The sequence below is a fragment of the Chanodichthys erythropterus genome, chromosome 22 (assembly GCF_024489055.1).
Source record: "Chanodichthys erythropterus isolate Z2021 chromosome 22, ASM2448905v1, whole genome shotgun sequence".
NCBI classification, from domain to species: Eukaryota; Metazoa; Chordata; class Actinopteri; order Cypriniformes; family Xenocyprididae; genus Chanodichthys; species Chanodichthys erythropterus.
In genome coordinates this window covers 28,239,908-28,256,403 of record NC_090242.1, presented here as the reverse complement: position 1 = coordinate 28,256,403, position 16,496 = coordinate 28,239,908, and the positions used below count along the sequence as shown (strand labels likewise).

Genomic DNA, 16,496 nt, shown 5'->3' with positions numbered 1-16,496 from the left:
CAATGTCCAGGGGCTCCGACATTATTTTATTCATTTTCAAATGAAGTCACCCCCTACGTTTCAAATGAGCACGTCTAGATTTTAATGACCATCGTGGTGGAAACCTGGAGCTGAAAGGACATTAATCTGGATATTGCCAATTTAGCAAGAAGCCTGGTGGGAGAAAATCAGCAGGATTTTGGTCCTCTGTCTTCGCCTACACAGTCTCTTTCTGTCCATATCCAGCTCATTTTATATGCCCTCATCAATTAATGACGACAGCTTATTATCATTTCATTGTGAGGGTTAAAAGATCGGTAGCAGATGGAGAAATGCTACCTGTGAAATTGATAAAGCTGAGCTATAATCAGACTTGTAGATGAATGACTGATTTGATCCTGCTTCACTGAGTGAGAAACGGATGATTTTCTACAGTAAACTGGCAATAAATGTATATGTAAACTTCTATAAGAAAAATAATCATTCTTGCCAAGGGATGGGAATAGTGAATAATAATTGTAACAGTTGTGTACCTTAATGGTTCAACTAATGATTTTTTATTTTAATTTTTTTTTCAAGAAAAAAAAAGACATTTAAAAAGAAATAAGTGCAGTTACTGTCATGTTTTGCGTTTGTATTTGATCTGCTTTTCTGTTCATGTCTGTGCTTCTAATCGGTTCAGTTCAGTCTTCCTTCATCCCCTGCCTGTTGGTTTCTATGGTTTCTAATTGATTGTTAGTTCAGTCCAGGTGTGTCTTGTTAATTAGCTCCTCAGTTCTGTCTATTTAAACCCTGTTTTTAGACTTGTTCAGTGTCTGTCAGTGTCTTTGCTACATAATTTAATGTTGGTTGTTCTGTTTCTGATCCTGTTCCCTGAGATTCTGTTTTTGTGAAGATTTGAGTTTAGTTATAAATAAAAGACTACTGCACATATCCAGTTTGTTCTCTGCTGCAACCAGACCCCCCAAAATAAGATATTTCAATAATAAATACATTACAGTTCTAAAGTTTGGAATCAGTAAGAATTTTTAAAAAATAAATTAATACTGTAATTCAGCAAGAATGTATTAAATTAATAAAAAGCTGCAGTAAAAACCTTTCCAATGTTGCAAAATAATTTAAAATAAATGCTGTTCTTTTGAACTTTCTATTCATCAAAAATTCCTGGAAAAAAGTAACTGTTTCAACAATAATTTATGAAGGATCACACTGATGAAGACAGTTATTTTAAAATGAATGTGAACTTGGTGAGTATGACAGAATTCTTTAATTACTTCTCTTTGACTACATTCACACTGGCTATGTTTACATGCACCCAAATAATCCATTTGTAATCGGATTGACGGCTCAATCGGATTGAAAAACGTTCATGTAATCACCTTAATCGATCCGATTGAGCTCCATCCGAATTCAGTTTTGATCGGATCTGAAGGGGTGGTTTATTCCTTCCTTATTCCTGTAATCCGATCCAACGGCAAAAAATTACCATGTAAACACTTGAATCCGAGAGCTTTCTCAATCATATTCAGAAGTCTCTGGGGCACATGCGCAGTGAAATGTTGACACACGTTACGCAGTGCGCAAGTTCACGTTCACGTCTTTAGTTGTAAAACCGTTGCTGATTTATGAATGTGTAAGCCAACAGGGGAAAATAATAATGATGAGCAGTGTTACCAGATTGGAAATGTCCAAGTATCATACCAGAAGCTCAAAAATCGTATCGTATTTGGAAGAAAATTATCGTACACGAGTTTTTAGTATAGATAAGCAAACTAAATTAATAACTAATGATTTTTACAACAGAATAAATCAATACTGAACTTACTTAAGCTGGACAATCATGCTATTTTTAATTGCTGTACAGCCAAAATTATGTGATTTGACACAATCTGCATGATTAAAAGCGCTATATAAATAAAGGTGACTTGACAAGTCAAACGTACAGAATACAGGTATTTATCTCTAGACCAACAACTTTTTAACATGGCCTGCAAATTACCACAAAAGTTAAATAACTAGGCGTACCTTAGTGGGAAACAACTGACTTAAGCGCCACGGCAGGAACGTTAACTTGTGCTCGTGAAAGAGATCATTCTTCATGATGATTGGTCGAGAAGACGTAACATGAGATGAGATGGATGACAGATAGAGTATAAGCAGATTATAACAACCATCATTTGAAGTGTCAGAAAATTCTGAAATTATCATCCATTATGGGATTTTTTTTTTCATTATTGATCGTAGATCGTACAGAGGTCAAAATCATACAAATACAATAATTATCGTATGTCTGGCAACACTGACGATGTGCTCTGATGCAAAAGGTTTAATCGGAATTTAAACACATATAAACGGATATTTGAATCAGATTACAATGTTTAGAGTACATGTAAACAGATCTACAATCAGACTCAATTCATTCGGATTGACGAAAATCTGTGCATGTAAACATAGCCACTGTCAGTCCAAATCCGATAGGAATCTGATTTAAATAATTGACTGTCCACAATGTGTATCGCAACTGTTTAGATTCCATTTGTGTGTCCCATGGAATATCTGCATTAGTTTCTATAGCAGTGACATTGCATAACTAATGATTTTTACAACAGAATGAATCAATACTGAACTTACTTAAGCTGGACAATCATGCTGGACTAGCCTATGTCTTTTGAGGCAGTGGCAGAAACATAGGAGGCTGGTTTGCGTGGATTTATTCTGTGCTGTTGTGGTTCGAACAGGAGGTTTGGTGCCGTGACCCAGATGAGAGTGAGTTTTAGGGGGTGAGTGTAAAGGGTTGTGCATGTAAACTCCCCTGATCTCAAGAGGTGCTCTAGCAACTGACACTAGAGACTGCGGTCTTTAGTCTCCTTGTGTGTGCCCGACTCCCATGCCGGCGGACTGGGGTTCGAGTCCCGCTTAGAGCGAGCGGTTCAAACAGGAGGGGTTACATGAACACACCTTGCTGAACACATTAGAAAGGAAATGACACTTCTGTCTCTTATGTCTTGATACGAATATCACAGTATCATCTTTGAGACAAAATGACTGATGCACCATCTGTGAGCCCATAAAACGAGGGTGATTCTGACAGACTATCCGTCACACGACTTCTGGCTGACCGTGGCAAACATAGGCTTGCAATTCAGCTTTCAAGAACCTCTCGATGTGCTGCTAACGATTTTCATGTGTCGCAGGATTTCACAGTGTAATTAAATCCTTAACTAGTGGCAACTTTAGGGGGAGCACGCACTCTCACAAGGGGGTGGTTAGCTGGATGTGTTTGAGTTGGTGAAATATGTGATTTCACAGGGAAATCGGCTCACAGATGTCTCATTAACTTCATGTCATTTGCACCCACTTTTCTACGTCATTATGGAAATTAGCAAATACAGAAAATGATAAGAAAAAGTTTGTACTGTAGAAAGTTCTGACTGTGATTTGTCATATTCATTAGCATTTCTGCCACAGGATCTAACATGCTAAATAATGGTGGTTGTATACAAAAACCATTTATCTGGTGCAATATAAATCAAATCCATTGACCAAAGGAGATATTTTTCAAGAAGCAAACAACTGTATACCATTTCAACAAGAAACATCACCTCTGGTGTACAATATGTGCAAAATCAAAGCCAAACGTGCCTCACAGTAATGATCTGCTGTGTGTTTTATTCATGCACTTTAAGCTTCATATTGTGGATGATTTGCATCCAAATTTGCCATCAGGGATCAATAAAGTCTGTCCGTCTGTCTGCCTGTCTATCTATCACACGTGCTTTTGCAGACTCCAGCTATACCATAATGTGCCACTGCTGTGTGTTTTGTAAACAGGAAGAGCTCCTGCTGACCAAATAAGATTATTCAGAGGACACATTGTTTTTTTTGCTTACAGCTCAAACTGTGAACATAATCAGCCAGCTTTCTCTGCCCCCTCTTCACAATCACTCTGAAACACATCAAGGTCAAGTGGCTGAAGACACTGTCATTACAGCAGTGTTAAAAAGAGATCAAATCCACAAGTGTTATTTAACAAAATGATGAAAGATCGGGAGAGCATTAATGAGAGCTGTATTTATGAATTACAGATACAAATGTGAACTTTAAATGTTACAAAACTGATCAGATCTACAATTTTTGCCTGGCAACACCCTATACACAACACCCTATTGCTCCATGGTTGTGAGTTTTGCATAGGCAAACATCACTCGAAACTAGAATTGTAAATTAATCATAAAATACTGGCATAGAAATATTGATATTTGTTTTTTTTTTTTGTTTAATATTAACAATTACTTTATTACTTATTTAGCATCAAAATTAATGTGTAGCATAAGCTTCAATATTCAAAAATTGCAAAATTTTAAGGATGTGAACTACTCTGGTCATTTTAACTAAGCAGCAATGCGTAAAAAAACACACAAATCAGACACAACCAGCGCCCATTTACACAAAGGATGATAACTATGGGCCCTATTTTAACGATTGTTGTGGAAATTTTAATTTTTCATATGCTTTTTACTTGTATTCTTGTGAAATGTGATGCTTATGGAATATGGTATGATGTTGGCTTAAGTGGTAATATTTAACAGTGTTAACATAGAAAGAAAATAGAATTAGAAATAGAAAGAGCAAGATATGGTGGATATGGAAGATGTATGTTAAAAACATGTCTGTGCTAACAATGTGTGGAAAGTTACAGCCACTAAGAGATGTTCCTAATATGGTAAAAGGACAGAAGCTTCGGCCTTGGAGGTTAGAGATATAAAAGTGAGGGGAAGCTTTCGTTCTTGGTCTTCAGCTCTGCAGCTACTTGTGTTTCTGTATGACCTGTCTGACCTTTCTTGCAAGAAATAAAAGCTTTAAAGACAATTGGACATGTTTGTCTCTTATGCAGTAGAGTCGGGTTGATTTTTTGCCACAACAACGATCTAAACGCAAAGTGTAAAGCGCACGGCGCAGGTGCACTCAGGGTGTGTCCAAATCCACTTTTGCTATTTTAATGACGGACAACCCATTTTTGAAATGGGTTGTCCCTATTCTCTTAATGAGTAATGGGCGTAACGTTCAATAAACCAATCAGAGTGTCATCTCCCATTCCCTTTAAGAGCGAGATGCACTCGCGCCATGACGGATTGCTATTTACATGCCGGAATTTGTTGGCAGAAAAGCTGAACACTTTTCAAGCGAAGAAACCGATCTGCTCGTGCGTGAAGTTGAAGCGGGCTTGCAAATGCAGGCTTTCAAATAGCGCCGCGCGATGAGCCAGTTAATATATATATATATATGTGTGTGTATTGTCAAGATTGTTCAATTAATTAGCCAATTTTGTTCATCATTATAAGTAGTAATAGGCTGAATTGAAAATAGGTAGCCTAATTACATTTTTATATTTATGTAGCCTACACAATCATATTCTTTTACACTGTAATCCTTTTGTTTTTAATATTTGGCATGTTTGTGTGATGCGCATCCCTGTGTGTAATAAGCAAAGTCAACAGGCACTGTGGACGCGCCCAGAGGCGCAGTTTCTACCAACGCACTCTAACAAAAAAATATTGCGCAATTGACTTTAGACTTTAGACTTTAGACCAGGTTTGAGTTGGTCTATGGCGCAGTCTATTTTCAGCTCCTTAAAATAGCAATGCACCGGCAATGCGCCTGAACACACCTCTTTTTTAGACCAGCACGCCCATGGGTGCACTAACTGGCGCAAATGCATTTACTAATTTAAGGACATGGCGCTGAACGGGAAAACGTGAACGGCGCCGGACGCAAACTAGCAAACACACTTGCGCTGCGCCTTGCGTCGCATTGCGCCGGGTGTATTATAGGGCCCTATAACTATAAAGTTTTAATAATTGTTGTAATTCTATGAGAATAGGTATGTCCACACCACAACTCTAAGAGCTTTTCACACTGCGCTTAACCCTGGGTTATCGTCCTTCTAAACACCTCTTTTAACCCTGGGTAAAGGAACAATTCACACTTGTAATTTAGAAGTGGGGTTAGCACCACTTTTTATTCGGGGTAAAGAAACCCTGTTCCGGAGCTTTTGTGGTTTTAACCCTGCATTGCGGTGCCAAACTTGCACAGTGTGAAAGGATGTGGTGTTAGAATGTTACAGCTGTTACACATGTTATTCATGTGCTTTGGACAGTCATGGAAACACCTCGCATTGTATATATACAGTAAATTCAGCGTTTGAGAGGAAAAATGCTGACAGAAAACGCAACAATCTGAGTGAAGAAGAGAATGTTTCATTCTTACCTTTATAGTCTGAAATGTCCACTCAGTATAAACTGGACAGTACAGTCGGCAATACGTGCAATGCTAGAGCTATGTAAACAGGTCGCATGCTGTGTTTATACAATCAATGACACTGACACCGCAATTATATACAAATAAGAACGTTAACCCAGGGTTTAGGAATGTACAACGTGAAAAATCCCTGTTGAAAAAAAACAGCATATGCTGGTTAGGTATGTTTTGAAGCATGGCAGATGGTTTGAGATGGTTTATGCTGGTTCTGAGTTGGTCATGAGCTGGTTTAAGCTGGTCTTGAGCTGGTTATAAGCTAGTCCTAAACTGGAGCTAGTTGCTTAGTACCAACTTAGGACCAGTACTTGACCAGTTTAAACCAGCTCATCACCAGCTAAGGGCCAACTAAGGACCAGCATAAACCAGCTCAAACCATCTGACATGCTTCAAATCATACCTAACCAGCATATGCTTTTTTTTTTTTAACATGGGATCAGCTTATTATGAATACCCAGGATTAATTGTTAACCCTGGGTAAATTATGAGCAGTGTGAAACATGAAGCAAGATAATCCAGGATTCTGTTTACCCAGGGTTTACAATGACCCAGGGTTTACTATTTCAAGTGTACAAAGCCCTATAATGACACAGAGCAGCAATATCCAAAGTCTCTTACGATAAGAGGACTTGGCCAACTCTGGACTTTTTTTGTAAAGTTATTTCTCTCTACTACATAAATAGTGAGTTAAACGTGTCATTCATTATATGCAGCTTTTGTGGTGTTCGATATGGTCATGCTCTACAATTGATAATGTAAAACAGAAAAGTCTGATAATGTGCAGATTAGACCTACTGTTAATAACCACTTTTTAATGTCAGTAATCACCCATTTTGTCCCTAAAATTAACATTTGGTTTTTATGTATGTTGTTGTTGGTGTTAAAAAAAAAGAACATACAGGAGCATCTCAATAAATTAGAATGTCATGGAAAAGTTCATTTATTTCAGTAATTCAACTCAAATTGTGGAACTCGTGTATTAAATAAATTCAGTGCACACAGACTGAAGTACTTTAAGTCTTTTGTTCTTTTAATTGTGATGATTTTGGCACAATGAACACAATGAATGAGATGATTTAACACAAAAAACACCAATTCAATAAATTAGAATACTTCATAAGATCAATAATAAAGGATATTTTAAACAGAAATGTCAGGCTTCTGAAAAGTATGTTCATTTCTATGCATTCAATGCTTGGCTGGGCCTCCTTTTGCATGAATTACTGCATCAATGCAGCGTGGCATGGAGGCGATCAGCCTGTGGCACTGCTCAGGTATAATGGAAGTCCAGGTTGCTTTGATAGTAGCCTTCAGGTCATCTGCATTGTTTGGTCTGGTGTCTTTCATCTTCCTCTTGACAATACCCCATAGATTCCCTATGGGGTTCAGGTCAGGCGAGTTTGCTGGCCAATCAAGCACAGTAACACCATGGTCACTGAACCAGCTTTTGGTACCTTTGGCAATGTGGGCAGGTGCCAAATCTTGCTGGAAAATGAAATCAGCATCTCCAGAAACCTTGTAAGCAGAAGGAAGCATGAAGTGCTCTAAAATTTCCTGGTAGATGGTTGCATTGACAGAAAACACAGTGTACAAACACCAGCAGATGACATGGCAGCCCAAATCATCACTGACTGTGGAAACTTCACACTGGACTTCAAGCAACATGGTTTCTGTGCCTCGCCACTCTTCCTCAAGACTCTGGGACCTTGATTTCCAAATGAAATTCAAAATTTACTTTCATCTGAAAAGAGGACTTTGGACCACTGAGCAACAGTCCAGTTCTTTTTTCCTTAGCCCAGGTAAGACGCTTCTGACGTTGTCTTTGGTTCAGAAGTGGCTTGGTACGTGGAATGTGACAGTTGTAGCCCATTTCCTGAAGACGTCTGTGTGCAGTGGCTCTTGATGCACTGACTCCATCTTCAGTCCACTCCTTCTGAAGCTCTCCTAAGTTCATAAATCGGCTTCGCATGCCAATCTTTTCAAGCCTGCGGTCATTCCTTTCACCTTTGGCATAGCACTCTGCGAACAGCCAGCTCTTTCAGCATTGACCCTCTGTGGCTTACCCTCATTGTAGAGGGTCTTGATTATCATCTTCTGGACAACTGTCAAGTCAGCAGACTTCCCCATGACTGCTGTTGGGATTACTGACCTAAACCCAGTATTTATACCCTGGGAATGGTAATTTAATAGAACTTGAAATTAAATATTCTAATAATTTGAGATACAGATTTTTTATTTTATTTTGATGAGCAGCAAGCTGTAATCATCAAAATGAAAACAAAAAAGTCTGGAAATATTTTACTTTATGTCTAATAAATCTAGAATATATTTAAGTTTTACTTTTTGAATTAAATTACAGAAAAAAAAAAACTTTTTCACAATATTCTAATTTATTGAGATGCACCTGTTTTTGGTATTGTTTCTATTATTTACATTTTCTTAAGAAAATGAAAAAATCTAGTTTAATTGAACACTGTCTAATCTGCCTACAGACGCCCACCCTAAACAAACATACAGAGTGATATAAATAGTGCATGTTTTATAATCAATAATTTAGATGCTTCGATATTATGCTGTTCAAGTGTGTGCTTTAGGTGTCAATCTCAAAACTAACTCTGCATATCCAAGCGGCCAATTAGTGTGTGAGGCAGGCAGGCATCCACATAGAGAATCCAATGTGAGTGTGTGTGTGCGCGTTTTTGTGACATATCAGGACACAAATTTGTATAATGACATAGGTATGACATAGGTGTTACAGGGAGAGGGTGACTTATGAGGACATTACTCCATGTCCACATTTTCAAAAGGCTTATAAATCATACAGAATGAGTTTTTTTGCGAAAGTAAAAATGTGTAGTTTTCTGTGAGGGGTAGGTTTAGGTGTAGTGCAATAGAAAATACAGTTTGTACAGAACAAAAACCATTACACTTATGGAATGTCCCCACAATTCACAAAAACAAACCAGTGTGTGTGAGTGAGAGAGAGAGAGAACGAAAAAAAATCACTGAATTCCAACGACACTTGCTGAGAGCAAGTAACTTCTTTTGGGCTCCTGGTAGTGGATGGTTGCAAACATCTCAGATAAAGCAGAGAAGTAGCTTTGCAGAAAAATCAATAATTCATAGGTGACGATCAGATTTCTTCTCTGCCCGTCGTCAAGGTGAGAGCATGCTGGGCTCCAGGCTGAGCCAGCTTTCTGCAGCGGCCTGGAAAATGACAGCAGGCTTGTCAGGAAGAAATGCGTGCTATCGACGCCTGCCTGCGTAATGATGTGCATGGCACTGCGCACTCGTGCAAACGTGCGTGTGCGTCCTCTCGGTATTGCTGACTGACAGGATATCTCTCTCGCTGTGACACTAAGAGCTCCACGGGCTGAAGTTCCAGACACTTTCAGACCACAGTCTCACCAAAATCCAGTCGCAGTTCTGCTGAGCTTCTCGCCAGCACAAATATTTCAGGAGGATTCAAACCACCAGGCCATTACTGAGACCTCTGGCTCCGTCTGTCAAAGTGTTTCCATTTGACTTTGCATCTCAGTGACTGATAGAGAGCGGACGGACTCGCAACTGGCTCGGTATCAGATCCAGAGATTTGATGCGATGTGACAGGCAGCCACGAAGCTCCTCAGAGACCCCAAGGAGAATTCGACTCATTCTTGCATCCATGGTTCCTCAAGCGCGATCAACGGACCACAGCCAGATGGCAGACCGGCAAGGACAACCCACCCGGCACAGGCCACGACCAATCGGGTGTAACGAGCAGAACTCTGTAACGGTATCCATAGAAACGGCGGTTTTCTTGGCCTATGGCACACGAGTGACAGGGAGCTCAGGTATAAGATCTCGCAGCGGTCATCAATCACTTCAAAGCAGAGGCTGCTACACCTCCGCAGTGCGGTGAACTTTAAACAGAGAACAACAAAGAGACGGGCTTTCAATCAATCATAATGGCACACTTCTCCACGGCCCTGTTCAACCAGCAAACCTACTCTCAGTCAACTACAAATCACTCTTCATTTAGTGCTTAACGTCCAACCCATCTACTAAAGCATTAATGTAACTCCCCCTCTCGAACGCGGACAGTAATCAAACTTCTGATATTGAGGTGGCGGGAATGTTACGGAGAATGAAGGAGAAAGCAAAATAAGACTAGATTTGTATGCTCAAAAGGAAATTTGCAACAAGTAAATTTGTTTGCCAACACTGAATGCAAAACTGCTTCATGATGTGAGAATCTCAGAATGAGAACTGACCAATGAGATTTCACAGTGGGCGGGGTTTCGTAGTCCGTCACTGCATAAATAAAAACTGGACGATTGACAAAATGCAAAATTTCCTGTCGCTTTCATTCACATGGATAAAAGATATCACTAGGCATGCATGACATACCAATACCATATCATTCATTGTCTTATTTAATATTTATTTATTTGTCACAGTCTAACTATTATTTAAAGTTAACAAGTAAATACCTGCCAACCATGGAAGAGACCATAAATTGTTGTTTTGCTAGATATACCAGTACTAAATCGGTTATTGGCTGATATTTGAGGGTTTTTTTAATTATTATTTAATAGCCATAATCTAACTCTCATATGCAAAAAAAAAAAAAAAAAAAGAACAACTACAATTGAAATATCAAGTATGCAAATATTATTAAATTGCAAACATTCTATTGATGCAAGTCAATGAAAGTCAATCAATCTTAAATTCAGTAAAAAGTATAAAGTAAAAAAAAAAAAAAAACTTGATTAATATTTTTGAGGTGTAGGCCGTTAATATACAACCAATGAGATTTCACTGTGGGAGGGGCTTCTCAGCATGAATGTGCAGGAATGCAAAGCAATATGGAAGAGATTATAATTTATCGCTTTGTAATCATAACTTGTTAGAACAAGGTGAAAGGCCAAAAAATCATGTGTGTCACAAAAATGTGGGTGTCACTAGGCCCATTCTGGGTTTTAGTCCCTCTAAATCTCCACCCAGCCCCCCTACAAATTTGCGATTAAAGGTCATTGCACACTGAGTCCGAAATTCGCATGCGAAACTTTCGCACGTTAAAAAATAAATTCGACCTCACGTTATGTCAATCGCATTTGCACACTGCCTCCGAAACTTTCGTCCGTCAAAAAAATATTCGGATCAGGTTCGAATTTCTGCGTTTTTCGCATCCGTGGCACGCATTTTGAGAGACGTTTTGACAATTCAGAGCCACCGTACGCGAATGCAAAAATCCAGAATGCCATCTGACAAGTTGATCCACGTCGTCTACAGCACAAAACAGCAGCACTGAATGACTAACAACGTGAGGAATACAAAGAGACCGAATATAAAGACAGATTGTGCCAGTAGTAAAGCATCAAACAGAGCCACTGACATTCTGAAGTAAACTTTGAAACGCTCGGATAATCCCGCAGCTCCTTGATGAGGTGAATTCTCCTTTCTCTCTATGCAATCTCGGGATTGAATAGACCCAATATTTTCTCTTTCTTTTTCTCTAGGAGACAACTAATCGTGCTCACTGCTTGAAGACTTCATTTTGTATTGTTTTGCGATTTGTTTTGCGATTTTTTTCGCAACGCATTCATTAATACGCATCGGACTCAGTGTGCAAGGTCTCGGTGCGTGACGAATTTTTAGGATTGCGAATACGAAAAAACGCATGCGAAAATTTCGGACTCAGTGTGCAAAGGCCTTAACTCTATAATATGTACAGTAATTCGTGATTGCCTCAGTCCCCTTTAAAACTCACATGAAACTGGCAGCAGGCTTCGGCTCATCCCCGTATTTTAGTCTGCGTTAATATATATTATATAAGATTGTTATGATATCTGCATCTGTGTAGTTCTGTGTCATAAATGCAATTTACATAATATGATGCGGGGGCAATACAAGACGGTTTCCCATCCAATGTAAAATTCCTTTCATGTAAATGGCATGCGAATTTTCCTACTCTTGCTACACTTTAGTGGAATAAAATTGTTATAATATTCATTTTATAATAAATCCAAAAGCAAAACAAGCAAAAAGAACTATAAAAGGGAGTGGAAATGGAAAAGTGTTTGCTTTCCACCAGGTGACAAAAGTCTTCCACTAAAGCATGGCACATTTTCCATGTTATCTTCGTGAAGGGAAATGATAAATGTAGATCTTCTTTAAAGTTTTTTTTTTTTTTTTTTTCTGCACAAATGTAGAGTTAAAAACTAATAGTGTTTAAAACATTACATGTGTTGAAAAAAATTACATTTGTTTTTACCCACATACTGCCAATCTACACATTTACAGTAATATAAAGTTTATATTCTTAATGAATATTAATGAACATTAGCTGGTTATTTAAAATGATTAGAAATGAATTCAATATTCATGTGATTGATACGTAGTGTAGAACCTAATGTATTGTTCATGCCTACCTTACAAACAATATATTATTATTATTTTATTTATTTATTTATGTATTTTTTAAACATACCGTCATTGGTGGCTGAGCCCCCCAATATTGAAAACCTAGAATCGCCCCTAGCCAAAATTACAAACAAAACAATTCTACAAAACAAAGTTTGAATAGCAGAAAATTGCCAAGACAAAGAGAAAGAAAAAGAATGCAATAATCTGTTTTAAAATGAAAGAAAAAAACAAACAAATGATCCAATATATTCTCAGCAAAGAAAACATCCAAGTAATATGAAGTGCCTCCATAAAATGTTCAAACCTAATAATGAGTCACTGTGTAGTTTTGTCTGAAGCTTACTGTTTTAACTTGTCAGTACATTTACAAGACTCTATCAAAAGCACAAGCATTTAATGCGGCAAGTCGCAGCTGCTGAGTTTTATTTCTGAATGCAAAACAGCATGAGTGATGAAGAATAAAAACAAACTTTTGCTCAAAGAGCAACTAAAATTAGATTGAGACTAACAAAAAAAAACAATTGGGTACAAAAAAAAAGCCTTTCTAGGGCTCGGCGAGACTTTGAGGAGGATGGCGAGGCTTAATTACGCATGTTGAAGCAGTTGTATGCAGCACACCTTTATGTCTCCCGCTGCCTCTTTACCTGTGATCCCTGTGATTTCTGAGAGAAAGCGGTTGTGCATTTTGGCAGATGTATCAAACGGCATGAGAAAAAATACAGACATAAAAAGGTACAGAAAAAAGGGAAGAGAGATGGAAAGAGAGAGAAAAGAGACAAAGATAAGGACACAAGAACATAGCTCTTTTGATATGGCTGCACTCAACACTGAAGCTGTGCCAGCACTATCTTCAGTGGCACACATTGGCAATGGGGTGTGAATCGTCAGATGCTCCCCAGGCAAGAGCAAGTTTGTTGAGCATGCTCTTATACAGCTTTGAATGTTCCTGTGGATCTCTGTGTCTCCTCTCTGGGCTGATTGAACAGCAGATCTGGGCCACTGCAGGGTCACAGCACGCTGTGTCCCACACTGAGAGGGTGAGGTAGGGTTACACACCACATCACTTACGGATCAGCAGGCCCACACGGAAACTCTAGAAAACTTTAATTTGTGTCTGTCCTTCACACAAAGCTATCTATGGCTACAGAAGACTTCGGAATATAGGGAATGAGTCATATGAACTACTTTTATGGAGCATATTTTTGTCATATCTTGAATGCATACAGGTATAAAATGACATGAGGGTCAATAAATTAGTTAATTTTGAAGATTGAAAATGTATTAAATTAAAGTAATATTTCACAATATTACTGTTTTACTGTACTTTTGATCAAATAAATATAGCATTATCGAGTATAAGTGACTTCTTACTGACCCCAAACAATAATGTTCATTTTTATTTAATTTTGGGCAAACAACATCAACACATTTAAATCTATTCCACAGAATTCCACCTATTTTTAACAAAAATCAGCATTAGAAATGCAAAAAAAAAAAAAAAGTCTGTAAAGTCCATGTGGCCCTGTGGATCGGGACTCAAAGGCAAACAGACGAGTTAAACAAACTTCTAACGTCTTTAAGGGTTTGTGGATGTGAGGACTTCATGACAGATGTTAAGAGAAGGAAACAGTAAACAGTGTCTAAATGATCCTCATATCATCTTCCGCTCAAATTGTGCTTGCGGGGAAAGAAGGTTGCTTATGTAACCACAGCTCTTTTGCATCATGAGTAATCCTGAGTATATTTTTTTCTGTCTTGGCCCTGCTGCCAAGCTAAATGTTGCTGGAATGCTCCATCAACTCAATCATGGCAGTAAGGGGCAAATTTATACATTACACTGCACAAATCCTTCTGTCTTCTTACACAGTGTACTAACTGTGCGTGACGTTTTAAGCGACAAAAAATTTGACTGTGCACGATAAACACAAAACATGGCCTAATCAAAGGATATATTCAATGTTTAAATATACACTTATATGGAGCACAATTTTGAACCAATGAAATTTCACAGTGAGCGGGACTAAACAATGCAATTAAGCGATCAACACAAGGCTCAGTCAACAGCTGAATTGGTGATTTTTAATAAGTGATTTTAACTCATGGTGCTTTATCACAGTGGAACAAGTTATTTCTCATTCCAAGCTTCTGTGTAAAGTTTGGGGCAGATCGGACATTGTATGCCTGAGTTTCAACAACTTCCTGTTTCATGGCGAAACATCGAAATTTGTCAGGCCGCCACGGACATGCCCTTCAGCAAAAACTCCAGATCTTTTCAATTTAACGTCGCAAAGGCCTTTAGATTAGACTGACCAAATATGATGTTGATCTGATTAAAATCTCTAGGAGAAGTTTGTTAAAATACAACATGTGGAAATGGCAAAAACTGCAACAATTTTGCAGAGAAAATTCAAAATATCTCACTTCCTGTTGGGTTTTCTGCGGAGCCTCGCACATGACATGCAAGATTTACTAATTCGTTCCCTCGATTTATAAATCATGCGCATGAATAATAAACAAAATAATAAATTGTGTGCACGTTTTAGTAAATCGAGGGAACGAAATAGTAAATCATGCGCACGTTTTAGTAAATCAAGGGAACAAATTAATAAATCGTGCATACGATTTAGCCTACTATTTTTTTTCCCTCCATGTCATGTCCAGTTGTAGTTTTCAGATTTTGTACCCAGGGACTTTTTTGTAAGTATTGGGCTGTCACATGTGTCTACTAAATTTCATACCTGTATGTGAAATGGAGGGTTTCATGACGTTTTTATGGACAGCTCTATGAGGGGAGCTTTTGGACCAATAAGATATCAAAGTGGGCGGGGCTACCCTGCAAAACGCAGCAGAAATAGAAACCATGCGGTCGACAAAATATCCTACCGCTTATCACTCTTTCATTAATGCTGTTGAAGGAATGTGTCTACGGCGGCCTTCATCTCCTCCTGCTCGCCAGGAAACACTTATCTCCCTGCAGATGCCAGGCCTAGAAGAGCACGAGCGAGTCCTGAACTGCCCTTCCGGCTCTTATCAGGCCACTGCAATTGGGTGGCCGCTTGTGTAAGGTAGAAATCAGAGCACCAGTGCAGCCCATGGAATCATCACTCAGGTGGAGGAAGAGATGATAAGTCCTCACATGCATGCTGATACAGCAGACACACACGTTCTTGCACAGATTAGCATAAATGGCTTAGCAATGAGAGCTGCATACTACTTCATTCTGTAACATGAACTTATTTTGCACCCAAGTCCATTTTCTAAATTTGGTCAGTAAATCTTTCACAAGCTTCTCCATTTCCATAATAATTGCCGTCAAATTGCGCCAGGCTTTATTTGGCCTCGCACAATGCCGGAGACTCGCATGGAGCCACTGACCCGCTCAGGATGGCCTCTCTGTGGGGTACGAGAGAGCGCGCCTGTTTGTCTGTATGTGTATATCTTCCTGGGAGAAAGCCTGATAAGTCTCTCTCTCTTCTGCCCTCTCAGCCCCATAAACAGGCCAGCGGACAAAATCATTATGCTACAATTTTCCAATTTATTCAGTGCCTTCAACTTCTCATTAGTTTCTGCCTCCTCCATAAAGAGGGCGCATTATCAGAAGCTGTCAGCAAAGAGCTCACAGGAGCTTCATCATCCATTTGGACTCTGGGAGAAGAGACGCGTCTGACCACAGGACATTGCTGCAGTGACTGCAGAGACTTCTACCACTTGGAGTCAACTCATCATCTGTTCACTGAAGTGAGTCATATTCAATATACAAGACGTTGATTTTTATATATAGCTGATATGATACC

At 38.8% G+C, this 16,496-nt stretch overlaps 1 protein-coding gene across 8 annotated transcripts in view; it reads right to left on the bottom strand.

Annotated features, from left to right (window-relative positions):
- tenm2b (teneurin transmembrane protein 2b) overlaps window positions 1-16,496 on the bottom strand; it is a 249,536-nt gene that overhangs the window by 167,560 nt on the left and 65,480 nt on the right. The window contains exon 6 of one of the 8 annotated variants that reach the window (XM_067375175.1): window positions 14,251-14,276. The exons of the other annotated variants lie outside the window; for them this stretch is intronic. Within the exon in view, the coding sequence (XP_067231276.1) occupies window positions 14,251-14,276 (26 nt within the window). The remainder of the gene's footprint in view (window positions 1-14,250; window positions 14,277-16,496) is intronic. 8 annotated transcript variants of the gene reach the window in all.